At 40.0% G+C, this 15,927-nt stretch overlaps 1 protein-coding gene across 2 annotated transcripts in view; it reads right to left on the reverse strand.

The window, feature by feature from the left end:
- The window catches only part of Pcca (propionyl-CoA carboxylase subunit alpha), a 272,275-nt gene that overhangs the window by 172,413 nt on the left and 83,935 nt on the right, over window positions 1–15,927 (reverse strand). For both annotated transcript variants that reach the window (XM_050150358.1, XM_050150359.1), the window contains exon 9: window positions 2,178–2,256. In XM_050150358.1, coding sequence (XP_050006315.1) covers window positions 2,178–2,256 — 79 coding nt within the window. The remainder of the gene's footprint in view (window positions 1–2,177; window positions 2,257–15,927) is intronic.

The following is a 15,927-nucleotide window of genomic DNA, read 5'->3' on the forward strand; positions in this document are numbered from 1 at the left end:
CTGATGTGCTTATGTCTGCACTTGAAATGCATAGCACAGAAGGGAACTAGAAGACACATTTCCAGACCTGGGGGATATCTCCCACTTCTGTGCCCTCAGAGAAAAGGTCTTAAGCTTTCTTAGTCTTCCCTTGTATCTCTGATTTAGGAAAATTATGTTCAGACATGGGCAAAAATGAAACTGGAAGTACAATAAATTGTTGTTTTCAGTACCATACAAAGTTTTATTAGATGGAATAGATACTATAGTTCATAAAGAGAAAAGCATAACACTTTACAGTTTGCCGCTACTATAATGACAAAAATCTTTCGTTTTACTTTTAAGCCAAGACCATCAAAAGTAAAACATCAAAGCCATCAAAATAAAACAAGAGTTTGAAAACATCACAAGTGTATTTGGGAACGAAAGGAAAGCTGTGTTGAGGACATCCTCTGAGTTGAACGTTTAGCTCAGCGCAGGAGCTGGGCACATGCAAAGTTCTGGGTTCTACACCAGCAACCAACCAACACCAAACACAACCCTCCCTACTTTCTGTTACTAATTCAAAAAATAATTATCACTTGTCAAGCAAGGTACCTGATAACATATTTTTGTACTTATACCCAAAGAATAGAAAACATTTGTAGATTACGCAAAAAGAAGTTTCTTCTTGAGAAAGGAAGACAGGAGGGGAGGAGACAGACAAGTGTGCAGTGGTTTTAAACCTGCACCACGAAGGAGACTATCTAGGGTCATGGGACCATTCTCTGAATTCCTCTGGATTTCTGTGTCTGTGTTTGGTTTTACGTTTTCAGAGGATGTAACAGCTTTGTAAAAAAATAGTAGCCATCATAATACCCAGTGTCAAACTTCTGCTCACCATCTAGATTACGTAAGCTTGTGCTTTGGAAGTCCTTTGCTGAAGAGTTCCTGGAGGGTTACCCTGTCAGAGAACCCCAAGTCTCCAGTGGCTCAGCCATCACAGATGGGGCAGTAAGCTCTGGTGGAGAACTCCCTTTGTGTAAATACACAGTGTCCTCAGGCTGGCTAGGCTGCTGAGCTCACCCTAAACTTGGCCGTTGCAGTGTCTCCCTTTGGACCTTGCCCACAAACTTCTTCACCAGGGCATTGTCATTCGTGACCAATTTTTTTCTTGTCATTCTTACAGAGGTAAATAAATTTTTAGGAAAAGTAATGTATCAGTGACATGAATAGCAGTCAGAAAGGACTTACTAATGCAGCCCAATCTAAAACCAAGGGAGAGTAGAGAGCTGGCTTGGTCACCAATGTCCTTGTCATGCAATCATGAGGGTCTGAATTGAGATCTGTGATGGCTGAGCCACTGGAGACTTGGGGTTCTCTGACAGGGTAACCCTCCAGGAACTCTTCAGCAAAGGACTTCCAAAGCACAAGGAATCTAGATGGAAAATGCTACAACGGAAGAGGTCCCAGCTGCTGGGAAGATGCATGAAAAGACTCAACCAACTGTGCGTTTGGAAAATCAAATCTTTATTATATAACACAGCTTGTTTTTTACTTCTGAAGTTAGTAAAAAAATAAGTATTATAAATTTATAACAGAATGCATTATATATAAAAGACATATAGCAATTTTAAACTCAGAAATAAAGCAGTATCCTCCACATTAAAAAAATTATGAAAATAATTATACATTGGGATTAAATAAACTTGGTTCAAAATTTAGACCACACTGTAAATTATAAGACCAGAAGATGTTAGTGATTTCTGGAAAGAAAACAGAAGAACTTTAAATTTTTAAAAAATCATAAAAACAAAACCCTTTACCAATGTAAAATAAAATTAATATTATTCTTGAAAAGTTCACACACATGGCCTCCTCAGCACAGCCCACTCCTCACTTCATGTCATTTCATTCTTGGCTCACCGGGTGCATTTAGTGCCATCACCCACGGGCGGTTGTGGTCTTTTTGTTTTTTTTTAATTTTTATTGAGCTATATAGTTTCTTTTAAAAACCTTTCTGTAATAGGATAATTATCTTCAAAATATGCAGAAGAAAGATTTCTGCACAGCATCAATTTCTCTGCCATCCAAGAAGTAAAGATTAGATGGTCACCGTAATCACTCCATTATGCGTTGGGTTTCTGTTTACCTGTCAGTTTAATAAAACTCTGGTAACTGCAATTTTCATCAAAAGTGTACTTCAGGCAGCCTCTCACCTGGTCTCTTCGTCATCCCAAGCGATGCGCATGCCTTTCCCACCGCCACCTGCTGAGGCCTTGATCATCACAGGGTAGCCTAACAGCGGGGAAGAAGGAGACAGATGCTCAGCCTTTGATGATGTGGATGTATGAACATGACAACTGACCACATGTTCAGTAACACAGACGACAATAATTTATTTAAAAGTTCCTTTCTTCAGAGTTACAGAAACACTACCAGTGTAATGACCTTTCTATCTAAATGAATGAGCATTTTAAAAGAATAGCAGTTGTATCAATAAATATACTTCCCAAGTAATGAAATAAAAGCTAAACAAACACACAAAACAAAAAAAATCAAATTACTTGGCAGACAATTCCAAAATCAGAAATAGACTACGAACTAGCCAGAGATAAAAACTATTTACACAACACGCACACGTGTGCACGTACAATTTGTGATCCTGCCACCTGCATGCATAACAAATTGATTTCTCTTTCATACACAAACACCAAGGGTATTTCCACATGCAGGTCACAGGGAACGCCCGCCCGCAGCAGCTATCGGCATGATTGGCAGGACAGCGCTGAGGGGGAGGGCAGAGGAGCCAGCGCTCATGCAACAATGGAGACAGACGCTACTGCTGCCCTCCATACATCCAACAGGTCGTCATGAGAGAAAGCCCTAAGTTATCATTCCACAGTCTTTTGCACTCTGCAGGCAAAAGTCAGTCTCTGCAGGGAGGCAGAGGCAGGTGGATCTCTGTGAGTTCAAGGCCAGCCTGGTCTACAGAGGGAGTTCCAGGACAGCCAGGGATATGTATTCAGATCCGCGTCTCAAAATAAAAATAAACCAACAAAAGAAAGTCAGTCTCCTTTAAAGATTCTCTGGAAACTGAGTGGAAATAGTCACACAAGTAGTTCCATCTGTTGCTGTCTTTCCTCAGGAAAGAAGCAGTCAGGGAGCCAAACAGGATCCTTCCTGGCCTGTGATTCTGCTACAGCATTCAACTCCAGCTGTAGGACCCTTACAGGAAAAGGAAGAAAGGGACCAAATGTCACAGACCTTTGACCCCAACACACAAAACAGCACCATTGGTTTAGTTAAAGCGGCACTTGCTTCTTCCATATTTCATAGTTAAATCCATTAAAATATCTTTGCTCTGCTTATATGGGGCAGCAGTTTGAAAACAACACACGTGCAGTGCATTGGGGCCTTCTAATCCAAGACGGAAAAATCCAAAGGCCCAGATAATTTCATCTTTGGAAATCTACAGAGCAAAGGACCAGAGGAAGGCAGGGAAAGGGGGGCAGTGCTACAGAAGGGCCACCAGGTGACACAATGAAACACCGCAATCTTTGGATGCTCTGGAGTAAGAGCTACAGAAACAGAACATAGGTGTGGGCACAAGGGAAGTTCATGAAATGGCAGAAGCAATTTAGCGGAAGTATAGACTACTGCAGGGGCACAGGTGGCCAGTGAAGAAGATTTTGCATGTTTGCATGCTGGACCCTGCCTGGGATCGTGAATGCATGGTGGTCACTCTCACAGCAGGCAAGCAGGGAGGCCAGCTCTTGTCTCATTCAGTGCTACAGCCACCATGAGTATCTACGAAGAAGGTTTTTATAAATGTAAGTGTGATGTAAAAACTCAAAACTGGCATGCCTACAAAACCCCATCTACAACAACTTACGGTCTTTTCATAGACAAAAACATGCACTCCCCCGTAAGAGCATGTTTACCAGTTCCATCTACACTTATCTTTCTTGCAACAGGAAACCAGAGGTGAGGGAGCACTCTCCTTCCCTCCCTCCTCCATTTCATGTCACTGAAAACTGTGAAATTTGCAGTCTTCTCAGCTAGTAACTACTGATCCTCAACTATGCAGTCATTTGTGAGTTTGAAGATAAGATGGATAAGTCATTCTTATCCAAAGATCTCTCTGGTTAGATCTATGAACACCTGCAAGAGTCTCTGATAAAAATATAAAAAGTTGAATATGAAAAGATTGGGAGGAGCTGCAGAGCCAACTCTGCTGTTGAGAACATGTGGCTTCTGAGAAGACCTGGATTCCAGTCCCGGAACCTACATTAGACTACAAAATATCGCAAATCCAGTTCCAGGGAATCCAACGCCCTCTTCCAGTCTCCAAAGTCTCTTGTACACATATGGCACACATAAATTCACACAAGCACACACACGAATAAAAATTAATTAAATTTGGGGAAAAATGATGGAAAGGAAAGGGAAAACTGGCAGAAGTTGGTGACATTAACTCTGGGCTACACTCTGAAATAATATAAAGGTCTTGCACTCAATTTGTGGTGCTAGATAAGTCATTATATCTCAGGTGGCATCATCTTATGAAAAAAAACATTCCATAAGATGATAAAAAAACAAAATAGCCTAGCTCCTCTCCTGTCATCTCATTGTGTCCAGCCATTCCAGCTAAGTCAAGTCATGCAATGCCTAGAGCTAGACATGGTAAGAAGAAGAAGGAGGAGGAGGAAGAGGAGGAGGAGGAGAAGGAGGAAGAGGAAGAAGAGGAGGAGGAGGAGGAAGAGGAAGAGGAAGAAGAAGAAGAAGAAGAAGAAGAAGAAGAAGAAGAAGAAGAAGAAGAAGAAGAAGAGAAAAAAATTTAAAAGTGGATTTAGTGAAAGTCAATATTACTGAAAAAATTAGGAATTACCAACAAGAATGATGGTCATTGCCAACTCTCTGTTACCTAGTCAAGACATGCAGTTTCCGTGAACAATCTCCTATTTCCTAATCCAGTAAAGAACTCCCTCCTGGGTTTGGCTTTTGTCTGTAGTGTATCTGTTTAATTTTATATCCTTCAGTTGGCATTTATTTGAAACAGAACCACCTTCCTCATCACAACATATACCAAGTTTCTGAGGCAATAAAGGAGGCAATCTCTCTTCTGATACTAAGAGGTCACTTCTAATTTTACATTTTTAAATATACAGGCATACATGCTTCACAGACACACAAAGATATAGACACAGACAGACAGACACACACACACACACCAACAACAACACTCTTTTGGGTTTGCTTGCTTGCTTGCTTTCTGAGACAGGATCTGACTATGTAGCCATGCTGACTTAGAACTCCCTACGTAGCTTGGGCCGGCCTCAGTCTACCCACCATCCTGGTTCTGGGATCCCACACATGGTGCCCCTCCTTGTTCTCCTCACCTTTGCAGACTTCCACTGGATGTATCTGGGACAGACATCAGGAAACTCCCCAACACTCCAGCTGCAGCACAGCCTAGTCCTTAATCCCTCTCTGCACAATTATGGGTAAATGAAACTTCACAACAGAAATCTACATAGTGTCTACTTGTGAGCCACGCACACTCAGGGACACATGACAACAGAGAAGCATGCCACTCAGAGTAGCCTGTTTTCCTCTTTTCTTCCTTTAGGACTTCCCTAAACAAATTGATTTTGTAAGTGAATTTAAATGCTAAGAGTTGACCCTGGGCAAAGGCAAGGAAGGTGTCCTCATAGGAGGACAGCTGTATGGGGAAGCAGTTCTGTATGGGGAAGGAAGTCAGCTGGCAGCATGGTCTAAGGTCACTCCAGAGGCTTTGCAGCAACACTGGACTGCTGATTGGAAGGTCTTTGTAGGAGCCCCAGTGACAGATAGCTGGGATTTGGATGTGGCCAGTCACAAAAGAGAAAGACAAAGACTTGTTTGTTCTAGAGTCTGAGTCACCACGTGTTGGAATCAGGAGATAAGGAAAAGTCTAGGGCTTTGAAGCTTTCCCTTCAGGTACAGGTGCTAACTACACAAAGAACCACCTTTCTTGGGCAGCTGATAATAAGATGTTTACCCACATAGGACAAGATAAATAATCAGACTCTCCCAGCAAATGGGAGAAATGGGGGGTGGGGGCAAAACCAGACAACTTAAAAACTTATAAAATACCTAAATGATAAGATATTTGTAATTCATATCTAAAGTACATAAAGTTGTAACTTTAGTTTCTTATACTGAATTACCATAGGCTATAAAAACTAACGGAGAAAGGAAAGTAAAAAGAAGACAAAAGCAAAATATTTCTTGGGAAATGTCCGGTTCCAAATTTAGCAGAACTGAGCAGTAATCTCGCCAATGAAAGAAGACTGGTGGGGGAGGACCATCTCTAAAACAGCTGGGAACTGACAAAGGGCTTTGTTTCCTAAAGAAAGGTTCAAAGGGAAAAGAAAAGAAAAGAAAAGAAAAGAAAAGAAAAGAAAAGAAAAGAAAAGAAAAGAAAAGAAAAGAAAAGAAAAGAAAAGATACTGCAGGGAGAGGAGGGCTCCAGAATGGAGCCTGATAATGGACAATGGAGCTCGGGGAGAAAACAAAAGCCTTAACAAAAAAGATCCAGACAGGAAGGAAATGCCCGGGTGAAAGTCTTGTGTTAGAATTACAGTGAAATTGAGTATTAGATGCTACATTTTGCAGATTGTTTTATGTTCATGATTGTTTTATGTTCATTTATGTAAAACAGTTAATCTACCCATTCTTAAGAGTTGGTTAATTTTTGCTATGGGGGAAGGGATGTTCTTTGTGACATTTTTGAAGACTAATACTTGATCTTCACTGCCAACTTGACAGATTGAGAAGCAGGCTAAGACACACCTTTGGGGTCTGTGAGGGAGAAGCACGTTCTTAGGTGGTGAGCGCACTCCAGAGAGAAGCCTCCAGGTCCTTGTCCTGCATGAGTCTGTGACTGCTGATCATGTCCCCACTGATACCAGGTCCAGGCTCTTTGACTGTCCAGTGTGGAATTACCAGCCACTTTTCAGGGATCTCCAGGACTTCAGTACCAAATGTGGACTACGAGGCAGCCAGCATACATGTGTTCTCTGCTTCTCCAGCATGAGATAGCCATTGCTGGCCTACCTAGGCCCTGATGCAGAAGGTACTACAACAAACCTTATTTGACCATGACTTGAACCTCTAGGCAAGACCGCAATCTAGAGGCTGCGCTGTGTGAGTCAAGGGAGGCCAGAGTTAGAATAAGAAAATGGGGATTTTATCCTAAAGAGAATACTGGAGAACGTATACTGTAAATTCATGAAGGAAATGAAGCAATACCAAGCAAAGAGCAAAAAGGAACTGCATCATGCAGAGAAGTAAAGAGAAGCCTGCATCAGCTGCACAGCTCCTTGACACAAATAGGAAACGTGTCACTTTTAAAAGTAAACTAAGAATTGAGCCTTGAAAAATAATCTGTTCAGGGCTGGAGAGATGGCTCAGAGGTTAAGAGCATTGCCTGCTCTTCCAAAGGTCCTGAGTTCAATTCCCAGCAACCACATGGTGGCTCACAACCATCTCTAATGGGGTCGAGTGCCCTCTTCTGGCCTGCAGGCATACAGATAGAATATTGTATACAAAATAAATAAATAAATAAATAAATAAATAAATAAATAAATAAATAAATAATTTTAAAAAATCTGTTCTGCAGGTGTGGAACATGCGCTTATGACCTCAACATCAGGGAAGGGAAGCAAAGATTACCCACCATTTCAAGGTCAGCCTGGTGGGCAAAGTCATTTACACAGATAGACCCTGTCTTGGAAAGCAAAAACTAAACAGAAAAGAGCAGGCGACTTTAAAGAGATTCCTCCTAAAACCAAAACAGTGAACCAAACATCCAATATAGAAATTAAGGAGCCTTAAGAAGTAAGGCACACGACTGACCCAAACTACCAAATTCAAAGACGCAGGAACAGGAACAACACTAGACAGAGTTTTCAAACGCTATCTTGTAAAAATGGCCATGACACCACAGAGGACTGAAAACGAGCAAATGAGTTAAATGTGTAGCTAGGAAGGCAGCAACACAGAGGAAAAGTCAGCAAAGCAGATGGTGAAATCAGCAGCCTTAGTGTCTGAATGAAATCGGCCCCCACAGGCTCACAGGGAGGTGTGACCTTGCTGGAAGACGGGTGTCAGTGGGGGATAGGCTTTGGAGTTTCAGAAGCACAAGCCAGCCCCAGTGGCTCTCTCTCTCTTTCTGCTGCTTATAATCCAGATGTAGAACTCTCTGCTCCCTCTCCAACACCACGTCTGCCTGTATGCCACTGTACTTCCTGCCATGATGATAATGGACTGAATCTCTGAACTGTAAGCCAGCCCCAGTTAAATGTTTTCCTTTATAAGAGTTGCTATGGTCATGGTGTCTCTTCACAGCAATAAAATTCTAACTCTAACTAAGACAGAAGTATAGTTTGTTTATTTGTTTTTAATTCAGCAACATAGAAGAAAACTTTAACAGGGAAACTATGATATTTACAGAAACAAAACACCATAAATTATGATAATTAAAATTTAGGTGAATAATTTTTAAAAGAGAACTGTGGATAAACACTATTACCAATAAACAAAACTAAACAGAAGAAAAAATATCAGGAATAGAAGATAAGACTGACAAAATGCTAAATAAATAAGAAAAACAAAATAAATGAATATATCCATTATATCAAAGAAGCACAGACCTGAATACCCATATGATAAAAGAAGGGCTGAGATAAACACTGAATGTCTGAAATAACAGAAGAAAAATATTAGACATTCATCTGAGCATGGTAGAACTAGAGAGACAGAAACAGGTAGACATCTGTGAGTTTAAGGGCAGCCTCGTCTACATGATGAGATCCAGACCAGCCAGAGCTATACAGTGAAAGCCTGTCAACATTCAAATGTAAGAGCCACCAAAGTACTCCAAATGAACACAACCAACAAACCTTTCTACAACATATTATACACAATCCAAAATATAAAACAAAGAAACAATATTACAAGTTTTAAAGGGGCAAATTTTGGCAAGAATACAAAATAGCCTTAGTTCTCTCAGTAGTAACCCTCAGTGCCAGAAATGTATTGGACAACAAATATTAGGCTCTGGAAATAAATAACCACCAACCAAGATTGCTATTATCTAGCCATGCTATTTTTTAATCCTGACAGTGAAGCGGGACATTTCAAGAGAAGCATACACTGAAGCAGTTGAAGGCAACCAAGCAAATGCTGCAGAAGATGCTTCAAATACTATGCAAAAAAGAAAAAAGAAAAAGTTCTAACTACAAGAGCACAAGACAGAATAACTTCTTGGGAGGAACAGTTAAGCAAAGGAGAGTTGTAAAGAATCCATTACCCAACCCATGAAACCAGCAAAGTCCTTAACACTAAGAGGAAAAAGTAAAGAACAAACAATATCATAGGAATTAGTTAACACCTCTCAATAAAACTTTAAAAATAAATGGTCTCCTCTCAGCATGTAAAAGACACAGACTGGCTGACTGGAAAACTAGATTCAGCTTTTTCTTGTTTCCAAGAAACATGCTTTACTGCTAAAGATTCCACCAAAGACTGAGAGTCAAAGGATGGAAAGAATTCTGTCACTAATGCACAGAACTCGAAAACAAGGGCAGGTGTTGGTGTCACATGCATTTAATCCCAGGACTCAGTAGGCAGAGGCAGGTGGATCTCTGTGAGTTCGAGGTCAGTCTGGTCTACAAGAACTAGTTCCAGGACAGGCTCCAAAGCTACAGAGAAACCCTGTCTCGAAAAAAAACAAAACAACAACAACAACAAAAAGAACTCGAAAACAAGGTGGCATAACTACTCTGATACCTGATAAAGTAAATTTGCAATCAAAACTCGGAAGAAATAGATAAGGTTACCATATCTAATAAAAGGAATTACTTAATCAAGAAGAGCCACTACTGTAAATGCATCTATACCAAACACAGGCTCCCAATTTCACAAACAAGCATTAACAAACATAAAAATTAAATAGGTACTTTTACAGTATTAATGATTTACCTCAATACCTTACTCTCACCTCTAGGTCATCAAAATTAGAGCTCAACAAAGAAAACTCAGATATAAACACTCCACAGATCAAATGAGCTAAACAGGTGAATACAGAATATTCCATCTAATAGAAACAGGATATTCATTTGTCTCAGTAGCATATAGAATCTTCTGTAAAATAGACTACATTCTCAGCATCAAATCAAGACTTAGCAAAAACAAATGAAGCATCACTCTGCATTATAAGATCAGTGTAATAAAACTATAAATTAGTAGTAAGAAAATCTATAGAAACCACACAAATTCATGAAGACTGAGCAATAAACCCTTGAGTCTCTAAAGAAATCAGGAAGAAACATTCAAACGTTTCTAGAATCAAATGAAAATGAAAACACAATTTAGTAGAACCTTTTGGGCACAGCTGAGGAAGTTCCACAGATCTCCTCTGAATTTCCAGGTGAGTTTTAGATTAAAATTGTATAAACTCTGAACCTAATGACACACCTCAAGGACTAGAAAAACAAGAATCTGAATCCAAAAGCAGTAGAAGGCAGGAAGTAACAAAGATCAGGGTAGGGATGGATGGAATGGAGACTGACGGATACGTAGAATCAATCTAATAGAGTTGGTGTTTGAAAAAAATACAATTAACAAATTCATAGTCAAATTAACCAAAAGAAAGAGAAGACACAAATTAACTAAAATGAAAGGGGGAACACTACAGATTCCAATAAAAAAAAAAAAAAAGAAGTGGACTGGGCATAATGGCACATGTCTCAACCCCAGCACTCAGGAGACAAGAGCAGACAGATCTCTGTGAGTTCAAGGCCAGTCTGGTCTATATTCTGACTCTAAGCCAGCCTACATTACAGGGTGAGATATTCTCTCTCTCTCTCTCTCTCTCTCTCTCTCTCTCTCTCTCTCTCTCACACACACACACACACACACACACAACACACACACCATACACACACACACACACAACACACACCATAAAGAAAGAAAACTAAAGAACCATTTTACAATGAACATAGAGGCAAAATATACTCCTGCTGTTCCCTTAGAAAAGAACTGTGAGTTTTCCCAAACAGAAAAATGACTGAAAGAAATAGGAGGAACACAGAATATTTTTGTCGTTCCTTAGTTGAACTTAAATGTAAAGAAATAACTATGTAGGGCTGGAGAGATGGCTCAGAGGTTAAGAACATTGCCTGCTCTTCCAAAGGTCCTGAGTTCAAGTCCCAGCAACCACATGGTGGCTCACAACCATCTGTAATGAGATCTGGTGCCCTCTTCTGGCCTGCAGGCATACATGCAGACAGAGTACTGAGACTACTGTATACATAATAATAAAATAAATCTTTAAAAAATAAATATGTATTGATATATTCATATTTTTAATAAAAAACAATTTTGATTAATAATATAGTTATAAATATGTACAGCTAGTATATTAAATGAGATTTTAATATTAAACATAATGCTTAATTTACCTATTTATTAACAATAAGTATTAAATGTAACATTTTAAGTGTGTTTAGTTTAAATAAGAATTAATCAATATTGTGCATGTAAAGATATAATCAAAATGTTATAAAGTACAATAAACCCGTACAGAACAGTAGTAATTTGTCAGAGAAAAGTGAGCAGACATTACAGAAAAGTGACTTAGTTGGCCTATCTCCCACAGCTTGGGCAAATAAAAGCTGGTAGACCTAACTCAGGTACAGGAACCAGAAACTGGTGCACTGGAGTGTATAGATTAAAGCAGATGTTCACAGGCCGTACGTCTCCAAACACAAACCAACACGTTTCCACATTACTACCAGAATGCTGCACAGTCTCTCTGCATCAGAGAGACGGGAAGAGGAAGGAAAGGGAGGCATGCAAGAAAGAACAAAGAAGAGAGGAAGAAATGAAAGATAGAAACAAAAGCAAATGCAACGCTAAAACAACAGAACTTGAGCAGTTACATAGGAAAATATCAGTTACCCAGCTAATGACAAGAGAGAAAAAAGGCCACAGAACCCACACTTCCATCTTACAGGAGTGTCGTTCTAAACTCACACAACCACTGTGCTTCAGTAGAGAAGTAGAGGCGCGTGTGTGTGAGAGAGAGAGACACAGAGAGACAGAGAATGTGTGTGTGAGTATGTGTGTGAGAGAGAGCGTGCATGTGTGAATGTGTATGTGAGAGTGTGTGTGGTAGAGAGTGAGAGAGAGAATGTGTGTGTGAGAGAGAGAGTGAGTGTGTAAGAAAGAGAATGTGTGTGTGAGAGAGAGTGAGTGAATGTGTGTAAGAAAGAGAATGTGTGTGTGAGAGAGAATGTGTGTGAGAGAGTGTGTGTGAGTGTGTGTGTGGAGAGAGGAGTGTGTGTGAGAGAGAGTGTGTGTGTGAGTGAGACACAGAGAGACAGAGTGTGTGTGTATGTGTGTGAGAGAGAGTGTGCATGTGTGCATGTGTATGTGAGAGTGTGTGTGGTAGAGAGTGAGAGTGTGTGAGAGAGAGTGTGTGAGAGAGAATGTGTGTGTGTGTGTGGGAGAGAGAGAGAGAGTGAGTGTGTGTAAGAAAGAGAATGTGTGTGTGTGAGAGAATGAGTGAGTATGTGTAAGAAAGAGAATGTGTGCCAGGTGGTGGTGGTGCATGCCTTTAATCCCAGCACCTGGGAGGCAGAGGCAGGAGGATCTCTGTGAGTTCGAGACCAGCCTGGTCTACAGAGCTAGTTCCAGGACAGGCTCCAAAGCTGCAGAGAAACCCTGTCTCGAAAAAAAAAAAAAAAAGAAAGAGAATGTGTGTGTGAGAGAGAGAATGAGTGAGTGTGTGTAAGAAAGAGAATGTGTGTGTGTGAGAGAGAATGTGTGTGAGAGAGTTGTGCATGTGTGTGAGAGTGTGTGTGTGAGTGTGTGTGTGGAGAGAGGAGTGTGTGTGAGAGAGAGTGTATTAAGAGAGTGTGTGTGTGTGTGTGTGAGAGAGAGAGAGCGAGTGTGATTGTGAGTGTGATGTACGTGCACTAGAAGCTGCATCAAAAGCCTTGTACTAGCTATAGAAATATCCCTTGTAACTTATCCCCAGCACCAAACATCTGATTCATTAACAGACTTCACAAAGAATATTTTAACATTATATCCAACATTATAATTTTTCTTAAGCATTTTTAATTAAACCTTAGATCACAAACGCATCTTTCATTGAAGATTAAATTACCAAATTATCCAGATACAAGATCAGGAAGAAAGCATAAATTATCTTTTTCCAGAGATTTCTTCAGTATAACTATATACTAAACAGCATGAAATAAAGAAAATAAAGGCTTTCAAGATTAGCTAAATATTTTCCCTTTAAACACGGATAATTAGTTCCTCTGTATGAACAACTTGAACTACTTCTTAAAATGCCATAGCACACCAAAAGAAAATTGGGAGAGGAGTAAAGGAAGAATGACCAGGGCAAACAAAGAACCAGAGTGAAGTCCTGTGTCCCACTCAGAAACACAGGAGGAGCTTCAGAGACTATCATGAAACACAGACCCCAAACAAGCATTTCAGATAGGAAGTAAGGCTCAATAAAATCTTCCCTTATACTTGCATCTTACTAAATACTTCCATTTACCTTACCTAATGACCACAAGGATACAAGACCTGTAATGCTGTGAGATAATGCTCTTGTACTCTGAAAGATTTGTCAATCATATTGGTTTAATAAAAAGCTGACTGGCTAGTAGCCAGGCAAGAAGTATAGGCGGGATAACCAGACTAGAAGAGGAAAGGCAGAGTCAGTAACCAGACAGACAGAGAAGGAGCAAGATGAGAATGCCTTACAGAGAAAAGGTACTAAGCATTGGATAAAAATACACAAGAATTATGGGTTAATTTAAGTTGTAAGAGCTAGTTAATAGTAAGCCTGAGCTAATGGGCTGAACAGTTAATAATTAATATAAGCCTCTGTTTCTTTGGGACTGAATGGTTACAGGACTGGGTGGGACAGAAGCTTTGGTCTACACTGAAAGAACTGATGATCAGTACATTAACAGATTCTGGAAAACCACTTGTTTTATAAACACTGTCTGAAAGACGAAAGAGCTAAGAGTCAAATCTACTATAATAGGAACTCAGTGAAGATAAAATAACCACTTATAAAGAGATAATAGAACTTACCTCCTGGACCATCAGATGGCTCAGCAGGTAAAGTTGCTGCCTCCAAGCCTGATAAGCCAAGTCCAATCCTTGTACCCACATGGTGCAAGGAGAAAACAAGTCCCACAAGTTGTCCCTTGCATAGACATAAGCACACATACACAACCAATCAAGTGTAATTTAATTTTTTCTAAAGAATACACTCCCTGCAGACAATCCCCCACCACGTTAAACAAAGGACAGTGTGTGAAGATGAACCCAGCAGCTCCGCAGAGTAAGGACAGCCCTGGGAGACATGCCCCAGTTTGATTTTGTTCCCTGTGAATAATTCTTTACAAGCTGATTCTCACTCTTTTCGATAGTTACTTAATAGTTAGACGTGATTACCTCCAGGGTCCTGCTGGGAGTCAGACTGACACAGAAAAAGCAACAAAAGAATACTATAGGCTTGAACTCTGTACAGCTTGGAGTTACATATGTCAAAGTCAGCAATACATAAAAAATATGTTCACATTATCATATGCAAAGATAAAATGCTACACAAATACTGAATTTAGTTAATGACTTACATGTTGGAATAGTTAGTGAGACCTATAACAGCATATGATATTTACATTAACAATAAAATTACATTAACATTAAAAATAAGGGCAGGTAAGATGGCGTATTTGTAGGTAACAATGCTTGCTTTCTGAGCCTGATGACCTAAGTTCAATTCCTAGTACCCACAGGGAAAAAAAACCTGACTCCTTATGTACAAATAAGTGTGTGTGGACACATACACAAACACATGGCAACACATACACACACACATACACAATATTTTTTAAGTAAGATGGATTAGCATATGACAAGTCAGAAAATCTAGTCAAATGTTTATAGTGGATCTTGGTGATGAGTATACTATGTACTGCAAAATTCTTTCAAAAATGCTAAATGATTTTCACAATAAAGAGCTGTGGAAAGTTAAAAATACAGCCTGTAACTGGTGTGAGTACTCTCCAGAACGTAGTTTGCAGTGGAAGACAGTGACTGAGGACCACACTGGGGTACCAAAGAGGATGTGACATATAATGGAGATAAGAGAGATTCTGAGGAGTTACCCAGGCCAGGACACCAGGAAATTCTCCAGACTCCTGTCTCTTCCTCTGAGGTCCTGAAAGCTGGGCAGTCAACAAAGCCAACAAGGCTGAGACTCAGCACGGCGGGGATGGGGGGAGCTCACTGACCACTGTGCCGCCCACTGGAGCTTAAGACAACTAGAGAGCAGAGAGCGACACCCCCCTCCCCCATCTCGAAACCCTGAAGCCACAGGAAAAACAACAACAAAAGGGTGTGAGTAAGGGAGGCAAAGTAGTTGACAAATCTACAGAACTGTGGCAGGACCATGTCAGTCAGCATGGCTGTCTCATTCTTTAATTCCACATAGAACAGGTTGAAGTACCTGTAGTCTTTCACACAGCTGCCAGTGGCCATCCACATATCACGGTGAGTTAGCCAAACTATAATGAAAAGCATGGTCTTTGAACCACAGAAATTTAACCTTAAACCAGAAAAATGCTGCCACTGAGCAAATGACCAATCTATTCCTTAGTTTTCTATAAATGTAAATAAAAATAATTAAGTCCAAGAACTGACATTAGAAATAGCATTTCTAATAAAGTATATTATATACATATGAAAAAGGGGAGAACTTACCTCTAAAAATTATAAAATCTGAGTTGCAATTATAATAAAAACTTTAATAAAAAAAGAAATAGCATTTCCAAAGTGGATGGAATGTGTAAAACATGCCAAAATTGGAGTTACAGTAAT

Source organism: Alexandromys fortis, unplaced genomic scaffold, assembly GCF_014885135.2.
Source record: "Alexandromys fortis isolate MF-2015 unplaced genomic scaffold, M_Fortis_MF-2015_v1.1 scaffold_66, whole genome shotgun sequence".
Lineage (NCBI taxonomy): Eukaryota > Metazoa > Chordata > Mammalia > Rodentia > Cricetidae > Alexandromys > Alexandromys fortis.